General features: G+C 38.0%; 1 protein-coding gene across 1 annotated transcript in view; it reads right to left on the reverse strand.

Moving 5' to 3' along the window:
• The window catches only part of dgo (diego), a 189842-nt gene that overhangs the window by 18713 nt on the left and 155341 nt on the right, over positions 1 to 15788 (reverse strand). The window contains exons 4-5 of the mRNA XM_065235701.1: positions 6682 to 7008; positions 6410 to 6610 (exon numbers count right to left, since the gene is read on the reverse strand). Of these exons, the coding sequence (XP_065091773.1) occupies positions 6410 to 6610; positions 6682 to 7008 (528 nt within the window). The remainder of the gene's footprint in view (positions 1 to 6409; positions 6611 to 6681; positions 7009 to 15788) is intronic.

Raw genomic sequence — 15788 nt, forward strand, 5'->3', positions numbered from 1 at the left:
GATAAGGAACAAAACTGCCAATTGTTACGAAATTCTGAGAACCACTATATCGTTTTGCTACAAACCATGAAAACCATAAAAAACAAATACAATCCAAATTCTCCGATACAAAACTCCAATATTAAAAAAAGTTTATATTTTTTCTGAAAAGTATTTTTAATAACCTTTCATTTGATATTTTGATCATTCAAATCGGTTCAATGGTTTAAAAGTTATGATTTTTAAAAAAAAAATGCCATTTTTGGAAAAAATAGAAAAAAATCGATTTTTTGGACCACCCTAACAGGAAAATGGTCACCCTAAAAAAAAAAAAAAAAAAATACAGGTCTAATATTTTTCGATAAGGAACAAAACTGCCAATTGTTATGAAATTCTGAGAACCACTATATCGTTTTGCTATGGAATGGCTGATATATATATATCAGAAAATTTACCGGTACATTTGATCAATTTTGAGAAATTAAGGTCAGCATAGAACGCGTCAGAGCTAGACTTTCCAGCAAATTGTATAACTTAAAGACAATTCAATCAATTCCAGTAAAATTGTGGGTTCTTTTAAAAATATACTTAGATATTCAGGGCAGTCTAGAGAATTTTACGGAAATTGAGAAATATTTTGGGCAGTTTTAAAAACATCAGGAACTCTAGACTATTGAAGAAGGTATGAATTAGTTTTGAAAATCGACAAATCTTGAGGGCTTCAGTGAATATCATAGAACTATATTAATTATTTCGTTGCGGGAGCTTAAAGAAGTTCTTGAAATTTCAGAACATCTTCGAAAACTTAAGGGAAGATCCGAGAACTTCAGGAACTTATATGGACATTTCGGGAGCATTTCAAATGAGTTTAGTAAACAAAACAATGAGAATTTCAGGGGAGTTCAGTTCCATTAGTTTCACTAAATTAGCGGAAAATTTCGAGAAGTTCCCAGATGTTCAGAGAACTTTAGAGATGTTAAGAAAATTATTGAGATTTTCACATAAGTTCAGAAGTTCACGGAAGTTTAGACATTTTTAGAAAAGTTCAATTAAATTCAGGCTAGTACAACAAGCTAATGAAAACTGCAAACACTTCAGAGAAGTTTCGAGAGCTTCAAGAAAGATATTGATCGCGCTAAAAACCTCAACAAAAAAACTTCAAGCAAGAACAGATATCAGATATCAAGTAATTGCAGCTAAGTTTAATGATTATTTCGTAGATAGCGTTTCATTGATTAATCAATCTATTGAATTGGTCGATGAACCTGACGAAATAAAACAGCCAGTTAATAGTAGTTGTAGATTTGAAGTTTTTCACCCAATCACATTAGATGAACTTAGAGTTATTTGTTTTTCATTAGGAAAATCGGCTGGAGTAGATAATGTTTATGCTAGAGTTATTCAAGATTGCTTTCATGTCATTGGCCACATCTTGCTGGACCTTATTAATGAATCATTACAAACTGGACATGTGCCACAAATTTGGAAGGAATCCTTAGTGGTCCCTATTCAAAAAGTTGCTGGAACGATTAAAGCCGAAGAGTTTCGTCCCATCAACATGTTGCACACATTAGAGAAAATTTTAGAACTTGTTGTTAAAGGTCAGCTGTTGGAGTATTTAAATAGTAATAGTTTGTTGATACCAGAACAATCGGGATATCGGGAAGGTCATTCTTGTGAAACCGCGTTGAATTTGGTATTAACGAAGTGGAAAAACAACTTGGAGTGTAAAGATACGATTGTTGCTGTTTTTTTGGATCTTAAACGCGCTTTTGAAACAATTTCTAGGCCCTTATTGTTAAGATCAATCAAGCGCTTTGGAATTACGAGTACTGCATATAAATGGTTTGAAAGCTATTTGTCTGACAGAACTCAACGGACTGTTTTTAATGATTCTGTTTCCAGTCCCGTGGGGAATAACCTCGGAGTGCCCCAGGGAAGTGTATTAGGGCCCCTGTTATTTATTATGTATATTAATGACTTGCGACGTGTTTTACGATTTTGCGACATTAATCTTTTTGCAGATGATACTGTGTTATTCATTGCAGCTAAGGATTTAGATGATGCCGTTTTACACTTGAATGAAGATTTGCGTTCTCTAAGTAGATGGTTGAAGTATAAGCAGTTAAAATTGAATACAAGTAAAATTAAATTTATGGTAATTTCGCGGAATCGAGTAAATGAGAACGTCTCTGTTGTAATTGATGATGAGACTATTGATCGCGTTCGGGAGATTAAATATCTTGGCGTGATTATTGATGACAAACTTAAGTTCAACTCTCACATTGACAATGTCATCAAGAAAATTGCCAAGAAGTATGGAATTCTATGTCGACTGAAAAACGATTTAACTATTGCCAGTAAAATACAGCTATACAAATCAATCATCTCTCCTCATCTTGACTTTTGCCCTTCCATTTTATTTCTGGCCAATGCAACACAAATATCGAGATTACAGCGCTTGCAGGATAAAATAATGCGTTTGATTTTGAAATGTAATAGATTCACTTCCTCAACTTTGATGCTTGACGCTTTAAAATGGTTGTCGGTGAAGCAAAGAATTGTATATTTGACTATGGTGTTCATTTTTAAAGTAATTAACGGTTTGCTGCCTCGATATTTGTGTGATCGAATTGAAAGAGGAAGTGACTTTCATAGATATAATACTAGAAACGCGGTTGAAATAAGAACACCACATTTCTTGACTTGTGCTTCACAAAATTCATTATATTATAAAGGAATAAATGTTTTCAATTCGATGCCTAGACATATAAAACGTTTAGCAACACTTACAGAATTTAATAGACACTGCATTTCACACGTTAAAACTGTCTTTTGAACAGTTATCCAGTGATTTTTTTTATGAATTGACAAATTATGTATCTTGACGAAGTTATCTCTAACGGATTATTTTATATGGATAGCTGTCATAACGACTTTTTAATAATTATTGTAGCACTGCAAAAACTATTTCTGTTCGCCACGAGGGTGATGATGGATTTTTAATATTTGATTTTATAGTAGATTAATTAAAAAAAAAAGTAGTCTACAAAGGTTTGAGCCTCGCGCGCGTATTACGGATATAGAGGACTGAATTTAACATTTGATAAAAAAAAAAAATGCAATTTTGAAGCTTATTTGGAAGATACTTTGAGTTAGTAGTAAGTTTTCTGGCAAATGTTGGGGGTTCGTGAGCATTCCTGACATTGCTGAAAATTATGATAGCATCAGATTGCGGGGTTACTAGTGTAATAGGATGCTTTGTTGATTGTTCATTAACTCTTGATTGCTTGTAATACTTATGAATATTTTAGGTGGACAAAAAGGCGAACTAAGAGGTGGACGCCTGAGCTTTTCCACATTTATATCGCTGTGAAGCAACTGTAAACTTTAGAGGGAATCTATATCTGTAACTGAAACCAGTTCGATTTTGTTTGCCAACCTGGTTAAAATGTCATATTAAATTATCTTAAAGATAAAACGTCCAGCTCAAACCTTTGTAGGGGTAAGAGGTGGGACCATCATCATCATCATCATCATCATCATCTTCAGAGCAGAGATATTCCAGAGCAGCGAGATAACATTAATTTTAAAAAAGTTTCGAGAAATTCAGTGAATTGTTAAAATTTTAGAGAATATTCATGATCCTTAGGAAAATTGTGGAAAAAGTTTAGAGAACTTAAAAACAATGATGAGAAGTATTGCGAGCATCAGGCTAGTTTCTTAAACTACAAAAGAACTTCAAGGCAGTTTCATTTAGATTTCTTTTTTAATCTCACTCCTTCCCTTGGAATTCACATTGAAATCCTCCTAAGAATTCATTTTCATTCTCCTCACAAATTCCTTATATTCCTCCCCTTAATTTGTTTGACAATCTGTCCTGGAATTATTTTCCGAATTTCTATGAAGATCTCCTGGAGTTATTCTCAGATTTAACTGTAATCATCTTTTAGCATCCCCTTCACCCCCTAAGAATTCACCATAAAATTACGAGGACTTATGCTTCGATTTTCAATGTCGAATGAAAATAACTAGGAATATTGAAGGTTTTTATTTTAAAATGCATTATTTTCTTTGGAATATCCTTAGTAAAAAAATATAAAATTTCCTGAGTACTGATGAGATTTATGAGACTTCCAGGTATTTTCACGAGAAATGAAATTCCCTGAGAATTCCCGTTTTTCAGGTTTTCCCAGTTAGTAGACACTTTGAGGTTTAGTCATACACTATTGAATCTTTTGCTCTAAAGGTTCCTATCGTACACATTTAAGTGTTTATGAGATTATAATTGAATAAATCTAAAACATCAAACATTTATTTGGTATGCCATCAGAACAGCTTATTTTCTTCCCTTAGGTCACTTTTAAGTCACTTTTTAACAACTATAAGTCACTATTCGATGACTTATTTCTTCAACATGGTCGCTACTAGCCCTGGTATTGCCTACACTGTGTCAGTTTCATTGTGACATTTCTATTGTCGTTTATGGGAAAATAATTCGATGCAACTGACAGCCACAGCATGCTATTAAAGCTGATAACACTAGTTTACAGCATTTTTGAACTCGGTAAGGTGATGATCATTTCCACTGCAAAATCCTACGCTGAATTCAATGCCGTGGTCAGAAAAAATTAAAGTAGAGCCATTTTTGAGATGTACAAAAATATTGATTTTTTGAATTTTGGACAAAAGTACGATTACTAAAATGTCAATATCTTTGGAACTAGTGCACCAATTTTAAATCTTTTTTTATGAAAATGAAGTTGGCTATCGTTCACTAGAATATTATGTCTTAATTAAAAATTTAATTTTGAAGTAATTTAAAAATTTACAGCATTTTTTTTTATTTTTCCTGCGAATTTTCCATAAAAATCTTGTTTTAATCAACATAAAAAGATTCAAAAAATCATTCCATAATTTATTCTTAAAGTCCATTCAAAACCGGAGAAAATGAGCCTTTAATGGATGAAATCGGTTGGAAATTGTCGAAGTTATGAAATTTTTTGTCGAATTTAGATTTTGTTAGCAAATTTATTTAGCTTCACTTTCATAAAAAAAGATTTAAAATTGGTGCACCAGTTCCAAAGATATTGACATTTTAGTAATCGTACTTTTGTCCAAAATTCAAAAAATCAAAAATTTTGTATATCTCAAAAATGGCTCTACTTTATTTTTTTCTGACCACGGCGTTCTAAACATCTTCTTTCATTTCTCGCATCTACTTACATCGCATCATCTTTTTGCAAGAAAGCTTCAGAATCGTCATCAATCCTCTTTCTATCTACTCAGCGTACGCGCAGCTACCCATAGCAAACCACAATATTTCCTGCATCGAAGATAGAGTCGTCCCCCTCGGCTGTAGCCCAGTTAAAAATCAGATATACGAAAAAATAGACGTCACATTTAGTTTGACATTTAGTTGTCATAATTGGTGAGGGGCATTCGAATGGAATATTAAGTGATAATGTAAATAAATTTGAAATTATTTTCATTTCACACTGAAACGCGTTATTAGCATTAAGCCTTTCTAAACTAGCTAGATTGATTGCTGTGAAAATAACAATGACAAACTTTACACTGTATCAATTCAATGCACATGAATTTTTTATTAACGTCGATCAAACAATCCATTGAAGCTTCCCTCAGTGTTTTTTTTACGTTTGACAAGCCACCCCAGTTAGCGAGTGGAATTCGCTAACTGGGTTGCGGTTTTAGCCCAGTTAGCGAACAAGTACTGTAGTACTTTTGAAAATGGAGTCGAAGGAACCGTGCGCTGGAAAATTTTGCACACTAACCTCAACATCCCACATCTTTCGCAACGAGCCATCGGAAAGATGTTGGCAAACCAACAATCTACTGTTTCTCGTATCATACAACGTTTCGGAGAACGTTTAACTGTCGTTCGGAAGCAAGTGATTGCAAGAAAAATTGTTCCGTACTACGTTGAAGATCACAAGCGAGCGGTTACTGCCTTCAAACGCAAACGAGCAGGATTACGTTCAGAAAGCACCAAATCGCAATGAACGACAAAATAGGAGAGCTAGAACGCGGACACGTAAGCTGAAAAGCAGAAAAATTTGGCAAAACCAAACATACGTAAGAGCGGACTTCAAACCGAATTCCGGGAAATCAGTATGTGGCTGCGAAAGACAAGTTCGATGTTTCAGAGTCCTTCAGAAAACAGCAAGTGTCGAAGTTCCCCAAGAAATTCATGATTTGACAGGCGATTTGTTCGTGCGGAAAACATAGCAAGCCTTTCGTAACAACTACAACCGTAAATGGCCAAGTCTGAGAAAGATAAACTGAATAATGATGCTTAATCAAAATTGATAAATTGATGATTTAGTCTCATAAGGTAACGGTTCTTCCTTTGTATGATACCCAAAGGTTCCCAAAGGAAGAACTCAGAAACTGGAACTACTAGACTTACTTGAGCATTTTTCGTGTCTTGCTTGCAGCCGGCTTCCAGCAGAATCCGGGTCAGTTTGCGCCTACCCATGGCACAGGCGATGTGTAGAGGCGTGTCGCCGTTCAGGTTGATCCGCTCGAAGTCACACTTGGCTGAGAGGAGAATTCGGATGGCACCGGCGTGACCATAGCGGCACGCTGTATGAAGAGGAGTGTCGCCGTACTGGAGTAAAACCAAAACAGAGGTAAATTTGATTGGTCTAAGTAATTGAGTAGAACGGTTACAATACTCACATTATTCTGCACATCAGGATCGGCTCCGGCAAGTAGAATCTCCCGACAGCTTTGGTTGTGCCCGTTCTGGGCCGCCAGATGCAGCGCCGAGAAGCCTCCAAAGTTACGCGTCCCAAGCAGTGCGCTGTGCAGCGCTCCCTTCGTATCCTGGATGACATTCTTAATTTTGCTAGACTCCTTAATTAGATCGATGGATAGTTTGGTGCCACCGCTGGCATGGTTGCCGCCGGTGGCACCCGGCTTATGGACTTTGGGCAAGGAACATAGGATTTTTACGCTGCGGCTGTAGCCCTTCCAGGCGGCCTCATGCAATGGGGAGTTTCCATGCTGTAAGAAAAATATTTAAAAATAGATAATGTTAAGCTCATTTAACGACCATTTAATTACTCAATTCAGTTCTTGAGCATTGCTTCAATACACAGGATTGCGCCTGTCTTCTCGTATTGCTACCGTGGAACTGTGCCCCCTGTGTGACACTATAGTGCCAATAAAATTTTGCTGTTGCATTTTTTTTTTATGATCTGCTCATTGGCCACCACCGGTTCTTCGTGCAACAAATTTAGCAGGAGCATGTTCGATACGGTGTCTTACTGGATCGCCATGGGTGAATGAAGTAATAAAATAAGCTAGCGCCAATTAACGAGTTGCCCAACAACATCTGCTTGAAGTATTTATAGGTGCTCGTGGACATGAAGTTGGAGTATAATTTGTCCATAAGTATCGATTAATCCGATATCAAGAGGAATGCAAATAGCAACAGCTGAACAGTGGATTGCGATTGGAATCATGCCATGTTACCTATTTTTTATCCTTCATATGTACATTACGGTGTATTTTTTGGCCACTGGCTCAAAATATTCGTTATTACACCCAACCGGGGTTTGTATAAAAGATGTACAGAATCTGTAATGAATAGCCGCAAGAATAGATTCTTTAACAATCCGAACACGATGGCTCCGGTAAAATGTGTAACGGCAATGTTTGAAAATTCATAGCTAAGTCATTTATTAACGAATATAAAATCTATTGACGCCTGTTCCAGCTACATACTTTAAAGATTTATTCGGTATCAATAGATGTAAAATCTATCGATCAATTGCTGAGCAATGATTTTCAAACATTGCCAATTTGCGTTTACATATTTTACCGGAGGCATCGTGTTCGGAGTATTAATGGGGTCAACAGTAACTTTCCTATATCCAACGCTTCTTTCAGCGATAGAGCGATCATAGTGATCGCTTATTGTTTATTTTATTTATTTATTTCGTCAACCAACGTAGACTAGTACATATTCGAATACAGTTTTGTTTTCTTAAATTTATTTATTTATTTCGTCAACTTTGGACAAAAGGTTAAAAGTATAATTTTGTCTTCAATAAAAATTAAGCAGTGTCAGCTTTCCTATTTTTTATGAGTTATAATGCATTATGGAGTAAAAATCAAGGTTGCAAAGACTCATTTCAGCTAAAATAATGTTTTTCGGAATAATAAAACCAAAATATGGTATGATGGCATGTTTTACTTGTAACTTACAAGAAGAGGTTACAAAGTATGCGTTGGAAACATAAAACCTGTAAATTTTGCTTTCTATGAGTCACAATCAGCGATTTGCTGATCGCTGAGTGAGTGAGTGAGTGAGTGAGTGAGTTTGTGAAAAATCGCTGATTGTGACTCTCATGAAGTGAAATAAACAGGTTTAATATGTCAAACACATTCTTTGCAACCTCTTCTTGTATCCTACCAATTCAAAATTTGATCATGGCATCTAATTATTTCATAATTTAGAAAAACATTGTTTTAGCTGAAATGAGTCTTTGCAACCTTGGTAAAAATATTGTTTAGTTTATGCCGAGACATTGTAAAGTCAATGGTTTCGTAGTATTGATTGTAAGAGGCCATTATGCGGTTTAATGGCCCATATTTTGCATAATTTGTGCGATGATGTTTCATGGCAAATAAATTTTGATTTCGGAGTTGCCGAGTAGGTGCATGGAAATTTAATTTTGATAGAAGTTCTGTGGAGTCAATGCGCTGCGAAACGATTTCGTTTACAAATGAAACCATTGCATATTCACGACGCTCTTTCAATGTTTGTATGTTTATAAGCATGCAGCGTGCTTCATATGATGGAAGAGGAATTGATGTCCAACCTAATTTACGAAGAGCGTATAATAGAAATTGTTTTTGTACGGATTCTAATCTTTCTTCGTGCGTGATTGAAAAAGGAGACCATACAATGCTGCAATATTCCAGTATTGACCTCACATAGGAAATATATAGTGTTTTAATCATAGAGGTAACTCTAAGACCACTGGGTCCCGAAGAAAATCATTATTATTTTTGGCTCACTCAGTACCAGAACAACGGTCCCAAGCAGTCCCAAGCTATTTCACTCACCCCTGCATGTTCTGCATGAATCCACACACCCCTGATATTATCTGTCAAACTTTCATAGCGAATCAAAACAAACATAGTGTAGTAATAGAATTTCAACTAGAATAGGGTACGTTAATCGTTTGCTTGGGACCAATAGGCTACTAAAGTGGTGAGCCAATTTAAAATCGTTAGTTTCGTATTGATTGTTGTTTTAATTGTGTATGGGTCCTGCAAGTTATAGCAAAAGCGCTTGATAAAGCCTAGCATGTTATTTGCCCTGTAAATAATTGTGTTGTAATGGTCTATGAAAGTTAGTTAAGAGTCTAAGATAATTCCTAAATCCCTAACTCTATCACATTTCACGAACAATCGGCAACACTGTCAGCTACGTATACCGCTGCGTTTGGTCGTTAATTACTTGCACTTGTTTATGTTGTTATTACGGTTATAAATTCGACAGTGAGCATGCATAAGGGCGAATACGCAATGATCGATTCTCTTCATCGATTTTCTCTTTGCATTGCTACAGCTAAGCGAAACAATTTTCTAGAATTTGTTCAATGCAGAGTAGTAACAGGTTGTATTGTCTATCAAAAGCAACAGCAAACGCACCGAGAAACGTTAAATCTAGCGAGTTATTAACAAAAGAGAAAATCGACGAAGAGAATCGATCATCGCGTATAGGCCCTTATGCATGCTCACTGTCGAATTATACCTTCATCGTTCGATCGTCAGTTTATGTGCTACTGCATTAAAGAGCCGTGAATTTCTTTCGGTGTGTTGCTGTTTTAAAGTGAAAGTGAAGCTTTTTGAACATTGTTTACAAACACTTTCCTAAGCAAACGCCACGCGATTTTTTGTTTCCAAAGCGCCATCTACCAGCAAAATTTTGAAGCTTGCGAGCTTTTGTTGAGCTCGTGGTGAAACTGTTGCAAACATTTTGGCGCATTGCTATCTCCTGGATTCTACCGTTGTATTGCACTTTCGCCGTCAAGCATACCTGCTCTGTTGTTGCATACTACTCTAGGCGCATTACTTTAAACTGTGTAGTAGCGCTGCTTTGGCAATCGCATCAAATCCTGCGAATTACTTCAATCCTGAAAATGACTTCTACTTGCCACTCCTGTGCTACTGATGTTATTGACGATTCCATTTCATGCAGCGGCTTCTGCATGGCGGAATTTCACCTCAAATGCGTCAATATCACTTCAGCTGTTAACGCTGAGATGAAATTGAAATCGCAATTGTTCTGGATGTGCAGGTCGTGTACCAAATTAATGGATGACATTCGTTTCCGCAATTCCATTCGAGGCGCTTATGAGGCTGGGCAAGAACATGTCCTTGGCGATCATAATGAGATCGTTCAAAGAATTAAGTCGGAAATCATGAATGAACTCAAAAGTGAACTTCGTCTGAACTTCACCGCTTTGATCAATTCCAGTGCACTTATACCAAAATCATCAACTCGTAATACGAATGCCGCTGGGTCTTTGCGAAGCCGACGATTGTTCCGTAAACCTGAAGCTGCTGAACGCCGTCAACAGGATTTGATGTGTGGAACTGCAAGCTCAATATCTCCATCTATCGGCACTTTTGCTGTACCACCTCCAAGGCAGAAGTTTTGGCTCTACCTTTCGCGTATCTCTCGTGACGTCACAGTGGAGCAAGTAAGTGAACTGGCGATGCAGAGGTTAGGAATAAATGACGTTGAGACATTCAGACTAGTCGCCAATGGTAAGAATGTCAGCAGTCTGTCATTCATTTCGTTCAAACTCGGTATGAGTCCTGAGCTGAAAGCAAAGGCTCTTTCGACTGCAACGTGGCCAAAGGGAATAATATTCCGTAAGTTCAAGGACAACAGGAATGTTACAAATTTTTGGAACCCTTCTCGAACGCCAAATGCCAATTTATCCCCCAGCATGGAGTCACCCAATTACCTGGATCACCAAGACAACGCCATGACATAATAAGTGACAAATCCCATCGCTGCACAGAGCTCGTCAACCAACCTGTTCCTGAATGGCCGGTTTCGTCATTTCCATCTTCTTTGACACATGTTTCACTTGTCTCTACCGAACTTCATCCAAACTCTTTGCCAGTCCAGCAAATTCCATTTGGCTTTTCTTATCAGCCACAGTTAGGCAACTGTACACTGGGGCGCACCGAAGTTGGCCTCATGGAAGCCCTTGTACTTCCCACCACAGTCGAGCCATTCCAGCCAGCACTTAGCAGTCGTCCCGGCCCTGCGTGTGGGAGTAGTGCAGGGGTCTTCCAACTCAACGTCAAAGGCAAGTACGATAATTTAATGTACTCGATGATTCCATCGCTTGCAGCCAATATCCGACAGCCCTACCTCATCACCCATCACAATTCAACCGGACAGTGGGACGCACCAAAGTTGGCCTCATGGAAGCCCTTATACCTCCCACCACAGTCGAGCCATTCCAGCCAGCGTTCAGCAGTCGTCCCGGCCCTGCGTGTGGGAGTAGTGCAGGGGTCTTCCAACTCGACAGCATAGGCAAGCCAACTTCTGTTATCGATTCAACGACTCCTGATCCGCTCATTGCTTCCAGCCAATATTCGCCTGCACCATCAAGGCATCCTTCGCAAGTTGCTCAGACTCTAGGACGTATTGAAACTATACCTGCTCCTTCAGACTTGCTGCTGTATTATCAGAACGTCGGTGGTATCAACTGTGATGTCGACGATTTTCGCGTAGCTACCTCGGATCATTGCTACGACATCATTATTCTCACGGAGACATGGTTGGATTCACGCACGCTCTCTAGTCAGGTGTTCGGCGACGATTATGAAGTTTTCCGTTGCGATAGGAATGCTGCTAACAGTCGGAAAGTTAAAGATGGAGGTGTTTTAGTGGCTATAAATTCTAGGTTTAGAGCGAGGTTACTAGAAAATAATGCTTGGACATGCTTAGAGCAGGTGTGGACGTCGATTAAACTGGGCGATCGTAACTTGTTTCTCTGTGCGGTTTACTTCCCTCCCGACCGTATACGGGAGCGTGACCTCATCCAAACCCATTGCCAATCGGTTTTCTCTGTTCTGGATACCGCCAAAGCAACCGATGAAGTTATTGTGTTTGGTGACTTCAATCTCCCGGGGATTTCATGGAAAAAAACTCGCAACGGCTTCCTCTATCCTGACATGAATCACTCTGTCATCCATTCTTACGCTTCGCTCCTTCTGGACAATTACAGCTCAGCCACTCTTTCTCAATTCAACCATGTTATTAACCAGAACAACCGCAGTTTGGATCTTTGTTTTGTAAGCGCCCAGGACATGGCTCCTTTCTTATGCGAGGCGCCCACTCCTCTGGTGAGACTGGATCGTCACCACCCGCCGCTACTGGTGACGTTAAGTACTAAGCTGATGCAATTTTTCTTCAAAGCTGCTAAATTGAATACTTTATTAGTTTTCAATAGGTCGCTATTGAAAAATACACAAATGTCCAACTGTTATCCAATGGTTATCAAAATTATCACCGATTGCCTTCAAAAAGGGGTTTCCCTAACATAGTCTCAAATATTTATACCGAGCACGTAATCCTACGTCAAATCTACGGTCGAGTCTAGGATACAACCTCTTACTTTTTCTTTTTTTTATTAAGGAGATTTTCAGCCCAAGCCTGGTTAATCTCCGGGAACCCCAAAAGGGGGTTCCCTAAGTTACAATTTTTTTTTCTACAGAGACTTGGATGTCCTGTCTGAGTAGTTTAACACTGCAAGATACGTATGAACGCGGCGAAGACCCAGGTCATAATTTTTCCACGTTCCCAATCACCTAGACTTGTGCCATCTGTGAATAATAAGATCTGATTAAACGGCTCAGTGGTCAAAAGAGGTTGTGCACCTCGAACTAACACTAGACAGCAAGCTTCATTTCAGGGAGAACATTGACAAAACTAACACCGCTGTATCCGCTTATCAACAGGAAGTTCACCTTAACCCTGAAAATTAAGCTTGCTGTCTACAAACAACTAACCCTACCTGTTATTGAAAAAGGTATGCCAACCTGGTAGAGTTGTTCCAAATGTCATCACCAAAAACTACAACGGATCCAGAACAAGATCTAAACAGTCTTAACAAACTTAAAAATCCGAGGTTCACCACCGCAATGGGATTCAGCCATTAGAAGAACGGGGTGTTCATCCTGGAAAGGATCAGAGACACCTGTCTGAGATCAGATCAACCTTGTTTTAGGTAGATTATTTTATGTTTATATTAAAAAAATGATGTAGGTCAGCATGAAATTAGAGGTAAAATATAAAAAATAAGATCAGAAATTTCCTTATCAAATCCATAATATATTGTAATTTATGTGAAATGGTAATTGCCTAGTTTGATATTGAAATGGAATTTACAAATTTTGACATTATTTTGAGCCATGCTCATCCATATCGTTTTCTGGTATAACGTTCATAATTTTGTATTACTGAGATATTTTCTTCTACTCACGTAGCATATCAAATTTTAAAGAGAATGAAAACACGACCCAAATGGGTGGGTAATCTAAACTAATTGAAAAACCATAACATTTAATTTCAAATTAAATCAAAGATGAAGAATCCATTAGGCAAATCAATTTCAATGTAAGATCAATGTTTAAAAGCATAGTACATAGAAATTAACGTAATGTTACTGCTACTTCTGCTGAATCGATGAGTGTGGTAGTGTGGATGATTCCTCATTTATTATGTTTTGCATACCAAGCCTTTTACGATTGCATTCTGCTGAGTGAGCTGAGTGAGAATTGGCGTCGCGTAACCTCACTTTTTACCTGTGCACAAACTTTCAATACCAGATTTAATGCCATATTCATACACGAATCGGTTGAAAAATACATTTAATCTTCTAGTTTACTTAATATCTATCCATTGCCAGCAATATTTTGATAATTGTTTATGTTTTGAGAGTTGGTGCACTGGTAGATTGAGGTTAAGGAAACGCCGCTGCCTAGCACCAATGCTAGATCCGGGACTTCTTGTGAGAGGTCATACACTCTCACATATTGAACGGTGCCCCCAGCGCGTGACATGCGTAACTCGACTCATATCCCATCGGCATAACGAACAATTATTTGTTCATGGTTGTGCAGCAAACAATGAAGCATCGATTCTTCGGATTTGAACTTGATGAACATAGATTTTCCCTCCGCTATGCGATATATAGTGATCATCTGAGTGGGATCCGCGCCCAGCGATTTCACAAAATTCACAATGTCTTCCATTGATGGTTTCGCCGAGCCTTGTGGGAAGCTTAATATGATCATCAGTTTTATTTCCACCGACATCTCCACTAGTTGTTTGCTTCCAACGGGGTAACGGCAAAAGTGAACGAACTTGAAACAATAAGCAAGCCCCGCAATAATGGGTAGCTATCAAAAAACAGACTACCGCGTGACTCGCACCTAAAAAAACACAGTTGCTTGTGCCGATAGCTAAGAGCGAACTGTGTCTACGTAGTTTATGAACAGCCCTAAGTCTTGGATTTTTTCGAGAATTTTTAGCCTTTTTCATAGCAAATCTCTTCTTCTTAATTCTTCTAGTTTCAAGATGTTCGATACGCGATACGTTTAAAATCAATAAAAATGCGTGGTTCTTTTGCAATGACTTTTGGATGAACTCTTGGATGAACTATGCGTCTTCTAGACTTGTACTTGATTTGAAACCGTTGTTCCGCGAGAGATTGTTGATGGATAGTGGTCGCAGTCCTTTTTTTCTGCTGAGATCCCTCTAGTCGGAGCAGCTAGAGTGTGTTTCGTGTTTGTCGGGGTTTCTGCTGCTGAGTGAGGAAGGAAAGAAACAAACACCGTTTGAAGAAGTAGCGGCGACATATCTAAGGGAGCTCTTCGAAATCATCGTGATGTCAAGGATTCTTTTGCAACATATCGGGTAAGATCTTTCCTTTATATTTCTTTTAACTTTCATTCCATTATATAAAACATTGAATGCTGGGTACGGGACGGTCCACCAAATTTTAAGAAATTTGGAAAAAAATGCTCACAAAACCCCAACTTGCCCTATTCTGCACAGGACGAAATTATTTTCACTGGATTTCTGAGACTTTTTCCCATAAGAATGATTATATTTGCAAGGGTTAAATCAGCGCTGGTCAGAGATAATGAATGCTCCTTTTATGTCGATGTTTTCCCACTGTACAATGGCAGGTTATTAAATTATTACAATATTAGTGGTTATTAAAATTAATCAAGTCGATAGATCACGAGGATAGACCACAGACAAACCGACATGAAACTTAAACTTAACTTTCGCTCGAAAATCTATAACGGCCGATTCAAATGTGAAGCGATACCATTTGTCAAAACTATAGACATTTTTCGTCTCGATAAAAATAAATTGTCCAGAATAGATCAGACACGAACCAATCCATACATTTTGCACTCGTGCTCATGGCTTAGATAAACGTTTTTCGCGAACATAGAGACCGATATCGGTAGGGTGCTTTGAGCAGAAATTTCGTGGTAATTTCTATGGTCATTCATGTCGATTTGTCGGTAGATAGACCACAGTCTACTGACAGTTGTCTTGCTAAAGTGAGTGGTAGTTCCATATCATCATCATATCTTGAAAAAACTAATCTTCTTCTTCTTCTTCTTATTCTTCGCATTTCAAGCTTATTGCTTATTGCATATTAGCTCATTGCGTGCTCTGAACTTAGTTGTTCTACATGCACTTCAACCGTTATTAACTGAAA

The sequence above is a fragment of the Ochlerotatus camptorhynchus genome, unplaced genomic scaffold, assembly GCF_037179485.1.
Source record: "Ochlerotatus camptorhynchus isolate MF236.1 unplaced genomic scaffold, CSIRO-AGI_Acam_v1.1 ptg000503l, whole genome shotgun sequence".
NCBI lineage: Eukaryota > Metazoa > Arthropoda > Insecta > Diptera > Culicidae > Ochlerotatus > Ochlerotatus camptorhynchus.